The 12,163-nt window shown below is 39.0% G+C and overlaps 1 protein-coding gene across 1 annotated transcript; it reads right to left on the reverse strand.

The window, feature by feature from the left end:
* Positions 1–10,872: 10,872 nt before the first annotated feature.
* LOC104590881 (uncharacterized) lies at positions 10,873–11,346 on the reverse strand. Its single transcript, XM_010249641.1, has one exon. It carries the CDS (start codon positions 11,344–11,346, stop codon positions 10,873–10,875), a length of 474 nt encoding a protein of 157 aa, XP_010247943.1.
* Between the last annotated feature and the right edge of the window lie 817 nt (positions 11,347–12,163).

Genomic DNA, 12,163 nt, shown 5'->3' on the forward strand with positions numbered 1-12,163 from the left:
CAAGCACCTATTATCAGAATCAACTTCTCCCAGAACTACGTTGCTTGATCCCACATCAAGTACGTAGGCAGTCTAGACCCTTGTTTTAGATGTAGCCATTCCAAAGGAAGGACATCTCCCTAGCCTGCTGAGCTAAAAACCTGGAAGGGAAACTTAGGCAAAAGATAGGGCACACAAAAAAAGAAGCGAAAAAAAAGAAGAAAAAAGAAGAAATAAGCCTACTAGATGAAAACTTGAAAGGGCATGAGGCACAAAATAATAAATGACATGAGCAATGAGGTCCGTATCCCTCCAAGATGAGCTTACAAAGAATACGTGATCCAAAATCGGAGAAGTCGTGAATGACTAATCTTGCGACAAGGTCTAGACCTAGGCAGATCTAGGTAACATGTATATCTTGAGGAAATGGCTAAGCTTCTAAGGTAGTGGTTCAAATCAATTCTTTATGTGCAACGTGCTAATAACAATTCAATAACTCAAGAAATGTTTATAAGGCAAGAAGGTCCCAACAACAAAAAAAAGTTTTTCCACCAAGACATGTATTCACATTTATTAAAACAAAAAAAGAAGAGTTCTTAGCATCTCATATAGTTCATCACCACCATTTACTCCATCATACATCTCCCAAGGCATATCATCTACAACCAACAACATCAACCATCGAGCGTCAACACAGGTAAGCCAGGTATGCAATCATCAACTCAAGCATCTTCTCACTTGTATTATTTCGTCTTCATATCAGCATCAATAGCACTACAATCATTTCTTTGCATCCATTACGGGAGTCCTAAGTCCCATACGCCCCTAATCTTTATATTAGGTGGCTGACCCAACACCCAACATCAAAGCATATTTTGGACTTCATAGCCAAATGCCCAAACAGCCATGTATATTGACTTGCCCAGGTCAAACGTGCATGGCTCAGGTGTGAGAACCTGTTGGATGTCTTTCATTTATGCTTAACAAGGAAATACATTGGAATGACTTTCTTACCCTCAACAATTTTCTGCAAAAAATATTTTCTCATTGACAAAGTTATTCTTTCCTTTTTCATCATCTATTTATCAAATCATGCATCCCAAAAAATCTCAGAGAATTGGCCAGCGAGAGATTTTGCAATTCCTCTGTTGCAGGGGCAACCATAGTCCTAGACAGCCACAAAAACGTTGTGGGTGAGAGATTTCATTTCAGAAACCCCTTTGGGAAGATCTAGAGATTGGCCTGCATACGACAATCCTTTTGTCAACAGTCGAACGAGTGCTAGACAGCTATGAGAGCATGCCATAGGAGGAGATTCTAGGGGCATCATTTTCAATCAAAAACAATTATCTTCTTTCAATCATCAACACTTTTGTCATGAAAAAATTTTTTCAAGCAGCATTCTTTTGAACAGGATTTCAAATCATCTTGAGACCATTTACCCCTTCATCTTGAGACTCGAAGCCGAAATCGATTCCGATCGTCTAATCGGAGTCCCTTTAAACCTAATCATCATTTCAAATCAAATCCAAAATCTAAGGCCAAAGGTACGTAGAGTCCAAAGATCTGAATCCAAAGACACCAAGATCTCCCAAATCTAACACCACTTACCCTTCATCTTAAGACTTGAAACTAGAACCGATTCCGATCATCCAATCGGGATCATATCTAATCCTAAATCCTAATCCCATAAGATCTGTAATCCAACCTTATAGAAGGATAGATGTCGAAATTCTAAGTCCAACAGTACCAAGATCGTTCAATTCCAACACCGTTAGCCCCACCATCTTGAGATCCAAAGCTAAACTCGACCCGACCCCTCCATTTTGAATCCTCTTTACAATAACTTTGAACCTAGGGCATTCGACGATCCAAACCTCCCCTCAGCCTCTAGAAACATCTTAAAAATATAAGATTTGACCAGCTATAGCCTTCAATCGATCAAGGCAATCACTTAAACTTGGAATGTCCAAGTTAGATAAATTGGTGAAATCATTCACTCTTTGTCTTGATTGATTGAGAGAATCTCTCACAAAACTGTTTTGACAGCCGATTCTCTCAATCAATCTCCTTCCAAAAACCATTTAAGCATCAGCCACTGATCTCCCTTATCAGCCATATCAGCCCTCCATTCCCCTCTCAAAAAATCAATAAATACCACTCCTTTCTCACATCCAAGAGACACAAGAAAGCCTAGAGATCCTACACTCACTAGTGTAGAGAATACTCCTTCACGTCCCAAGCAGATCCAAGCTTCCCTAACCCATGTCCTACACTCTTTCTCCACCATCTCTCATGTCCCTAAAGACTCCCCATATTAGTGTTTCATTCTAAGAGCTCCCCAAGTCGTGTGTACACCAAAGAGACGAAGCTGAAAGCATTCTTGAAGCAACAACATTGTAACAGATAGACAACAGTATTTTTCCCATATTGGACCACATTCCAACACTCCAAAAGCACTCTAAATCCTTTTGATAACAAGTCAAAAGTTGAAGATTGGTCATGAGTTCATTTAAAGAGGAGAGAAGCTTAGGATTTGCTTTTACAGAAATCTTCTTAAGTCATTTGGGCCATATACTCCTCATCTTTGTCCTTTTAAAATGATCTTGAAGTCAATGTGTTCTTCATGGTGCAAGAGGTGCTCAAATGGGTGCATTCGAAGAGATTTCCCTTGTTGAAATCGTTGCTTCAAAATTCATGAATTGCTGAACATATGGCTAAAGGAACAACATCTATCTTTGGTGGGTGGAAAACATTCTTGAGGTATGTTTGTTGTGTTTTTTTTACCAATTAATATATCTTTATTTAGTTCATATTTTTAAAATCAGAAATGCTTTTAGGATTGGCCCAATAGCCATCTGACGATGAATATCATTTTTAGATCTTAAGTGCTTACTTTTACCTAGCATGAGCATTCCTAGTTTCTATTCATTTAATTTATCCAAAAACAATCATTTGGTACTTCATTTTAAAATTAACTTCTTTTTCATGCATTAAAGTCATTGAGAGTGTTACATGTTTAGGGAATGTGCAGCATTGTTTTAAAAGGTAAATTAGAGAAGTTGTCATCCAATTTCTTTTTTTAGATAAACTAGTTTTTTCCTTTTTTTTTTAAGTCAAGCATCCTTCACGTTACAACAATCCTCCATTAATAGGTCCATCTACTTTTTTTAGGTGTATTAGTTTGACTTACAACCTCCATTAATTTGTTGTTTTATATGTAGTTGTAGAAGATATTTTCTTTACATGTTTGTTTTTGTTAGTTATCCATCTCTTAATAGAGTATCTCATTTTAATCATCGTTTTTTAGTTTGTTGGTTGTTTAGTGGTCAATTGGATTCTTGACTCTTTTAATGTAGTTCAGCTCATGACTTGTTTACATAATTATTATTATTTTTTTTTGCAATTCAGCTTATCCCTTAGCTAGTCCATTACTTCTCTAGATTTCTTTTCATGTTACTTTGTCATAATGTTTCATTTAATTTTTTGTTCTTCTTATTATGTTTAGTGAATGCGTGTTCATTTCAACAAATAATTCAAGCCCAAAATTGTTAAATTTTCCTTGGAACTTTGGTGAAGTAGAGGCCAGTTTAACCGGGCATGTGTGGGGTGCCTAACACCTTCCCGCACCGTACCTTAGCCCTTAGACCCAAAGAATCTCATCCCCATTGGGTAACGAGTCACCAAGAAAACAAAATGTTTTTCTTGAAAAATCCCGGGTTTTCCTAAAATTCCAATTCCAAAAATTTAGGTGGCGACTCCAGACTCCATATCCACAAACAGTCCCTCTTTTCGGGTTGGAAAGCCACAATAGCTATAGCTATAGGAACTATAGATCTAGTTTTCAGAGAAGGAATTGTTAAACTTAAAGATTGTCTTTATGTACCCTCTTTGAGAATAAATTTAATTTCTGTTTCAAAATTGTGCAAGGATGGTTATTTTATTTTGTTTGGTGATACGATTACTATTAAACTAAATAACAAATTTCTTACACATGGAAAACCTAAGAATGGTCTCTATGTCCTTCGTCCTTTGGAAATAAACATAATTGAAACTATATCGAAAATAATCCCCAAGAAAAGATCATGTGATATGAGAAATCCCATGTGCCTGTGGCATTACCGACTTGGCCACATCAATATAGATCGTATCACAAGGTTGGTAAAGGATGGTCCTTTGGATTTTCTAACTATAGAAGATCTTCCAATTTGTAAACCTTGCCTTTAGGGTAAGATGACAAAATGGCCATTTGCGGGAAAGCCTGAAAGATCTACGGGCATACTTGACCTGATACATATTGATGTATGTAGTCCTATGAATATTAGGACATGTAACCAGCATGTCTATTTTATATCTTTCACTGATAATTATTCTCAACATGGTTATGTATACCTAATGAGACATAAGTTTGAATCCTTTAAAAAGTTCAAGGAGTTTAGACAAGAGGTCGAGAAACAATTAGGGAGATAAATCAAAGCCCTTCGATCAGATCGAGGAGGCAAATATCTCTCCGACGAATTCAGGGGCTACTTGAAGGATAATGGGATTGTATCATAATTTTCTCCTCTCGTTACACCACAATTAAATAGTGTGTTGGAGAGGAGAAACCGGACTCTATTAGATATGGGCCATTCACTTCTTGTCCACCCAGAACTACCTATATCCTTTTTGGATATGCATTGGAGACTACAATATACATGCTGAATTGGGTTCCAACCAAATCCATTCCTATGACTCCCTATAAACTCTAGACCGGTAAGAAACCAAGTGTAAGACACTTGAAGATCTGGGGTTGTCTGGCACATGTTAAAAGAACAAGTGCTGACAAATTGGAATCCAATACCAGCCGTTGCCTATTGTAGGCTACCCGAAAAGCTCTATAGGATACTTATTCTATGACCCAAGAGAGAAAAAAGGTGTTTTGTAGTCAAAATGCCTACTTGGAACAAGATTACATTTTGGACAAACATTGTCAAAAAATTGTTCTTGATGAAGATAGCCTAGGAGTAGTGGGAGATGTCCCACAGGTTCCAGATAATACCCAACCTAGAAGATCTACCCGGGTTTCTAGACCTCCAATTCGTTATGACTATGATAAAGAAAGTTATTTGATGGAAGCCACAATTGATGAGGAAGATCACATGACTTATATGAAAGCTATATTGGACATAAATTCCTTGAAGTGGGTAGATGCCATGAAAGCCGAGATGGACTCAATGGAAACCAACAAGGTCTAGACTCTCATATACCTACCTGTTAGACAGTTTTGTATGCCCTTAGCTTCAATCAGAATGATGTTCTTTGTGAGTTTATTGTCAATGAATAAAGATACATATTTGATTCATGTCCCCTTGGTATGTTTCTGTGTTATACCCTTAAACTGAACACTTAATGAGACTCGTGTTAGTTTAGATTGTTCACAGCCAGTGGGTCGGTCTGGGGAGACCTATCCTGACAAGGCTGACACTGTAGTGCCACCAAGTCGGTTGGGGTGGCCTGTCTCAGCTGCTAGGGTGAGACCCTAGGCACATACAGTGTAGGATTAATTGAATCTTTGAACTGGACCAGATTTCCAGTATTGCCCTGGACCTTGGAGATTGATGGGCAAAACTGGAAAGTTATACCCGACCTCTAGACTCGATTATGATACTGCACTAGGTGTCGGATTGGGCTATCTTTGATGTACCAATCAGTGAGATCCTTAGCGGGGGTCAAAACCTGGGTATGTTGGGACAGTCCGAGAATTCATCTGAGTGGGTGATCATAGTGACAGGATCAGCCCCTTTGTCAGACAAAGGTAATGATCGGGGATGCACTCTCACTGATGGAAACCAAGACTGCCGGCAGCCGATTTCAACCATTGAGATTTGTTTTGCAAAATATATTTTATATAAGATATAAAAGTATATATATGGTTTCTAAAATGTTTGCAAGAAGGTTTTAATTCCCGGGATCCATATGAGTGGAGAGTGCAACATTGTTCCTTGCAGCCGAGGGAGAGGTCCTCTCTTGTCGGGCAGTGTATGATCATTATGAGCTGAGAGGTTAAGTGTAAGACCATTGAGGATAATACTTGATGGGCTAATCTTGCATCTGCCCACAGTCCCTAGGTGTTACAAGGTGGCTTGGCCCAGGGACCTCTTAGGGTAAGTGTTGGGCCCGTAGAGCCCATTTGATGGGTTTCAGGGGGTGCACTGTCTTTAACAGTGTATTCGGCTAGGCCTTGTAACAAAGGCTGGGCCGAACCCATGTGGCTGATGTGTAGATCAATGCTTGGGTCCCACGCCATACAAGGAAGCCCAACTGGGCAGCAGTTAAGAGGGTTAAGTGAGCACATGAGCTTAATGGGCCTAAAGCCCATTTCGAACTGGGCTGTTTATTTAGTTAATAAAGGGGCGAAATCTGAAGTGGATCAGCTAATAGGATTGGGCTTAGACCCTATCCACTTAGAGAGTCCAAGATCTAAATAAGATTTAGATCTGTAAACCTCCTAATCAGATTAGGAGATGGCTGATCTGATCTCCAGATAAGATAAGGTTTATCCCTTATCACTTAAAGGGACTCCTAACCCAAATGTGATTTGGATTAGCAACTCCTAATCTGATTAGGAGCTGATCCCTTTAAGATTATAAAAGAAGAAGGGGGCGGCAGCCTTTAGACACACAACACACAGATCATCAGGTTTTCTTTAGTGTTGAAATCAAGAAGAGAGAATTCTGCTCCCTGCAAATACTCTCTTGCCGCCTCCCTGTTCTTGCCGCCCTATTTGCCAGTTCGATCTCCACTTGTGGGAGAAGTCAAGATTGGATCTTGACATCAGTCATTTGAGAAAGGATTGAAAGGAAGCTGTGCTCACGTACCATCTTGCTGATTCTTGCGAAGGACAGAGTTCTTGGAGAAGAACACTGCTGATTCTACTCCACCTGCACTGCGCCATCTTCAGTGGGAGCAGTCTTTGGATCCTTCCTTGGGCGTGAACACCTTCGTTGGGAGATATTACTTCTCCGTATCAGGTATAATCCTTCCCACTCCTTTTTGGTTCAGATCTGGTTCAGTTTATGGTTCAGAATTGATCATTGAAAATATGATTTTCTAAATGGAGAATACGATTCCCAGTTGAAGGGAGAGAAAAATTTTTTAAATTCGCCCCTTATTCTGCAATCTTTTGGGCGTCCATAGGATGGATCTCTCATCCCCTTCACTACCCTCTAGGATGAATGCAATTGGTTGTAAATAGATATACAAGAGAAGAATGGCCCTAATGGAAAGGTTGAGACTACAAAACTCATCTTGTAGTGAAGGGGTACACTCAAAAAGAAGGAATCGATTATGAGGAAACCTTTTCGCCAGTGGCCATGTTTAAATCCATACGGATCCTGCTAATTATAGCAGCACACTATGACTATGAGATTTGGCAAATGGATGTCAAAACTGTTTTCCTGAATGGAGATCTTACTGAAGATATTTATATGCAGCAACCACAAGGTTTCATTATTATGGGTCAGGAACATATGGTGTGTAAACTTAATCGATTCATCTATGGACTTAATCAAGCTTCAAGAAGTTGGAACATCTGATTTGCCTCTACCATCAAACAATTTGACTTTAAGCAGAATCCAGATGACCCCTGCGTTTACAGGAAAGCAGTGGGAGATAAGGTTACGTTCTTGGTTCTATATGTAGATGACATTCTACTCATTAGAAATGATGTTGGAATAGCAATTCTCCATGAAAGATCTTGGAGAGGCATCCTAAATCTTGGAACTATAACTCTATAGAGATAGATTAAAGAGGATAATAGGATAATCCCAGTCTACTTACATTGACAGAATTGTCAAAAGATACAAAATTGAGAACTCCAAGAAGGGATCTGTCCCTTTCAGACATGGAAACACTCTCTCTAAAGGTATGTCTCCCAAGACTCCTAAGGAGATTGAGAGAATGAAGGAAATTCCCTATGCCGTTGTATGGAGCATCATGTATGCCATGTTGTGCACTTGGCCAGACATAGCTTAATCTGTGAGTATGGTAAGTATATACCAATCAAACCCAAGACAGGAGCACTGGACTATTGTAAAGAACATACTTAAATACCTTCGGAGGACAAGAATTTTGTTTATTATTCGATGGTAGTTCACTACAGATCCTAGGGTATATTGATGTCGACTTTCAATCAGATCCAGATGATAGAAAGTTTACGTCTGGTTATATCTCCACAATGGGGTCCTGTGTAGTTAGTTGTAAAAGCAGCAAACAAGAGTCCACAACAGATTCCACGACAGAAACCGAGTACATTGCCGTAAGTGAAGCTGCCAAGGAAGCAGTATGGATGAAGAAGTTCATTCAAGAATTAGGAGTAGTTCCATCTAACACATCACTCATTCCACTGTTGTGTGACAATACTAGAGCTATTGCTCAGCAAAGGAGCTAAAAGCCCACTCAAAATCATAGCACATCGAGAGGAAGAATCATGTACTGCAGGAGATTCTTGGTAGAGGGGACGTCCAGATTCAGAAAGTAGCATCAGCAAAAAATGTGGTAGACCCGGTGACAAAGCCATTAACACAGAAAGTGTTTGAAAAACACATGGATATTATGGGACTCCAACTTGTACCCGATTGGACCTAAGTGCATGTGAGAGCTGTTTGATAGTGTATGCCCTTAGCTCCAATCAAATTGATGTACACTAAACATTTATTGTAAATGAATAAAGTACATAATTGATTCATGTTATATATTGTGTTTTTTATGTAATTACCCTTAAATTGGACACTTATGAGACTCATGTTAGTTTAGAATGTTCTCAGCTGTTGGATAGACTTGGAGAAGTTTATCCTACTAAGGTTGACACTAATGTGCTGCCAAGTCGGTTGGGGTGGCTTGTCTCAGTTGCCAGGGTTAGTCCCAAAGCACATGTAGTGTGTATTTATTTAAAACACTGAACCCGAACCAATTTCAAGTTATGTCTTGGACCTTGGAGATTGATGGGAAAAATTGAAAAGTTACACCTGACCCCTAGACTCGATTATAGTGCTACATTGGTTGTTGGACTAAGCTGCCTTTGATGTGTCAATCAGTGAGATCCTTCGGGGGTCAAAACTTGGGAATGTTGGGATAGTCTGAGAATTCAGTCGAATGGTATGATCATAGTGACAGGATCAGCCCCTTTATCGGACAAAGTGAATGATTGGGACTGCACTCTTTCTAATGGAAACCAAAACTGTCGCTAGTCGATTTCAACCGTGTTTTAGATTTGTTTTGCAAAAATATATTTTTATGAAAATATATATATATATATATATTATGTTTTTAAGAAACATTTTGCAAAAGATTTTAATTTCCAGAATCCATCCGAGTAGAGAGTGCAACGCTGCACCTTGTAGTCAAGGAAGAGGTCCTCTCTTATCGGGTAGTGTTTGATCATTAAGGGCTGATAAGTTAAGTGTAAGACCGTTTAGGGCTTTTATACCTGATGGGCTATATCTCACTTAAGTCCATTGTCCTTGGACCTTCATAGGATGGCTGGACCCAATGAACATTTAGTGTAAATGTTGGACCCATTAAGAGACCATAGTGATGGACTCAGGGGTTTTCTCTGTCAACAGTGAATTCGGTCAGACTTTGTTATAGAAGTTAGGTTGAACCCGTATAGACTTTTGTGAGGTCATTGTTAGGATCCCATGCCACACAAAGAGAGCCAAGTTAGCTAGCAATAAATAAGGGATGTGAGGCTACTTGCTTAATGGGCCTAAAGCCCAAAGATTAATTGAATTAATCAACATGTCACATGACAGCCTAAGCAGTCATGTGACATGGGCAAATTTTTATTTGGATATGGGTTTGGATCAGAAGATAAGGATAAAAGGATAATTCTTATCCACTTAAAGAGTCCAGATCCAAATAAAGATATGGATCAGGAAGTTCCTAATTGAATTAGGAGAGCAGCTCTTTAAGCTATATAAATAAAGGAGGGCGAACTACTCCAGGTTTACACATTGCTCTCAGTTCTCTCTCTCCTTCTGCTCTTACTGCCCTAAACCTGATCTGACCTCCATTCTTGAGTTAGTAGAGATCAGTTTTGATTCTGATTTTTGCAGGAAAATATCATATCGAACTCGTGCTCACCTCCCTTGCTCGATTAAAGCTGTTGGATTGCAGTTCTTGCTAAAGGACTGCATTGCTGAACCTGCTTCATCTCAAGCTACGCCATCTTCAACGGAAGCGGGTTTTGGTACCTTCTTTGGGCGTGAACACCTAATTTGGGAACTACACATGTAGCTCTCGTATCAGGTATTCATCTCTCTTTCTTTTGGTTTCAGATTTGGTCCGGTTTAGTGCAAGAACAATTCTTGTAAAATGCAATTTTTCTAAAATTGAGAATATGATTCCCACAAGGGAGAAAAAATTTTTTGAAATTTCGCCCAACCGTCTAACACAGTTTGGCTATCCATCATATGGATAGCTGCTGGCCTTGCAATGAGGATGGGAAAGCCAACGAAAGGCCCAAGCTTGAAAAGGCCAAAACCAGCCCAACGGGACTAAGACCTTTACAGATTGCCCATTGCATTTTACACATTAATTTTAGGGTTGAATGTTGAGGGTTCAGATATGAAATTCAAGTTGAACGAAAAATATATAGCCTACAGATTTGAAGAAGTTATTTAGAAAAAAAAAAAGAAAAAGAAGAAGAAATCCCGGAGTACTGTCATATTTATCACTACGTTTATCTTAGCAGATAACAGGCACAAACATAAAAAAGAAAAGAAACAAAGAAAGAAAAATAAAAAAAAAAAACAGAAGAATCAAGTTTAATGAAACACAGGGAACATTGGTTTCGCCATTTTGGGTGAGAACGTAAGTAACACCAATTTTGCTTGGTTCAGTACTCTTGTTCTACTTCTTGGAACAATTCACCAGCCACCGTAGTAAACAAGGCAGAAACAAGGCAAACGCGAATAAGCCGAAATTTAACGTCCCATTAGGCGTAATATCAACAACTGCAGCTCCATAAGTGGCGGACATGGATAGGATGGCAATATACACCTCCATAAACATGGGGCAGCCCGTAACGAAGTAACCAATGATGTTACAAGCAGCTGAAAACCCCAACGTGTTAGCAAGAATGAATATATTGTATACAGCATGCTTGTCACCTAAAATGGATTTTCCAGCTTCATGTCCTTTGTTGTCCTGCCACACACCGCCGGGAGGGTTGATTCCGGCTTGAAAAGTCACCGTAGCGATCAGTGTGGCTACCACCAACATAGTGTTCCGTGCATCGCCTGGTAGGTCTCTACCCGGCTGGAACCTATAGAACTCAAACCATTTATCTGGCTGTTGGGGTGTGTTCTCCTGCTGGATGTCCATTGTCTAATTACTGAGACCAGAGAGAGATGGTTTGGAACTTTGGACTGAATGAAGGCTATTAGTTTCCACAAACTTAAATAGCATAAACTAACCAATGAAAACTCACCAATTTGGCCATCTCACATTTATTTTATAATTTTTCGTGTTGACTTCTTTTCAAGAAAGTCTGGTTCACGCACATGCAATCACATACCTATCAATTATCAAACCAATACAATACATAAATCATACAAGTACATATAAGATCGGTTTCTCTAGCTCATCTTTTTCATTTTTTTTTTCTTTTTTTTTATTTGGGTAAAGTAGATCTTTTGTCATGATAAAGATAGTATTATAGTAGTATTATAGTTTCATGGTAGACTGAGATTCAACCCATTGTCTTCGCTATTGAGACTTGTCGTCACTTAGACTTCATTTGCATTTCGGTAAGTTATTTATTCGGGTAAATGCACTTATCGAGGTAATTGCTTTTCAGGAAAGATTTACTTGGGTAAGTGTACATACCTATATTCTTTTATTTTTTGTGTAAATAAGGCAATCATCATTTTATCCATAGAAATCCATTATTACAAGGGGCATTTTTGTCTATTTTAAATGTTGGTAACTTTCCCACCCCACCTAAGAGATGGGTACCCAAGAAAATAAATTTTCCTTCGTTCCCACACAAATCTGATAAAAGAACATTTTTCCCCTCTCAAAATCCAGAAAAAGAACATCCCCTTGGAGGTAAGATGTTCAAGTTCATGCCATAATCCCCCACTATACAAAAATCCGTTGATTTAGTCTTCCCTTTTGAGACTTGTCAGCTCAGTATTTG

This window comes from Nelumbo nucifera, chromosome 7 (genome assembly GCF_055504915.1).
Source record: "Nelumbo nucifera cultivar China Antique chromosome 7, China Antique-T2T, whole genome shotgun sequence".
Classification (NCBI taxonomy): domain Eukaryota; kingdom Viridiplantae; phylum Streptophyta; class Magnoliopsida; order Proteales; family Nelumbonaceae; genus Nelumbo; species Nelumbo nucifera.

Coding starts and splice junctions, on each gene's coding strand:
- LOC104590881 (XM_010249641.1), bottom strand. CDS start 11,346: ATGGACATCCAGCAGGAGAACACACCCCAACAGCCAGATAAATGGTTT.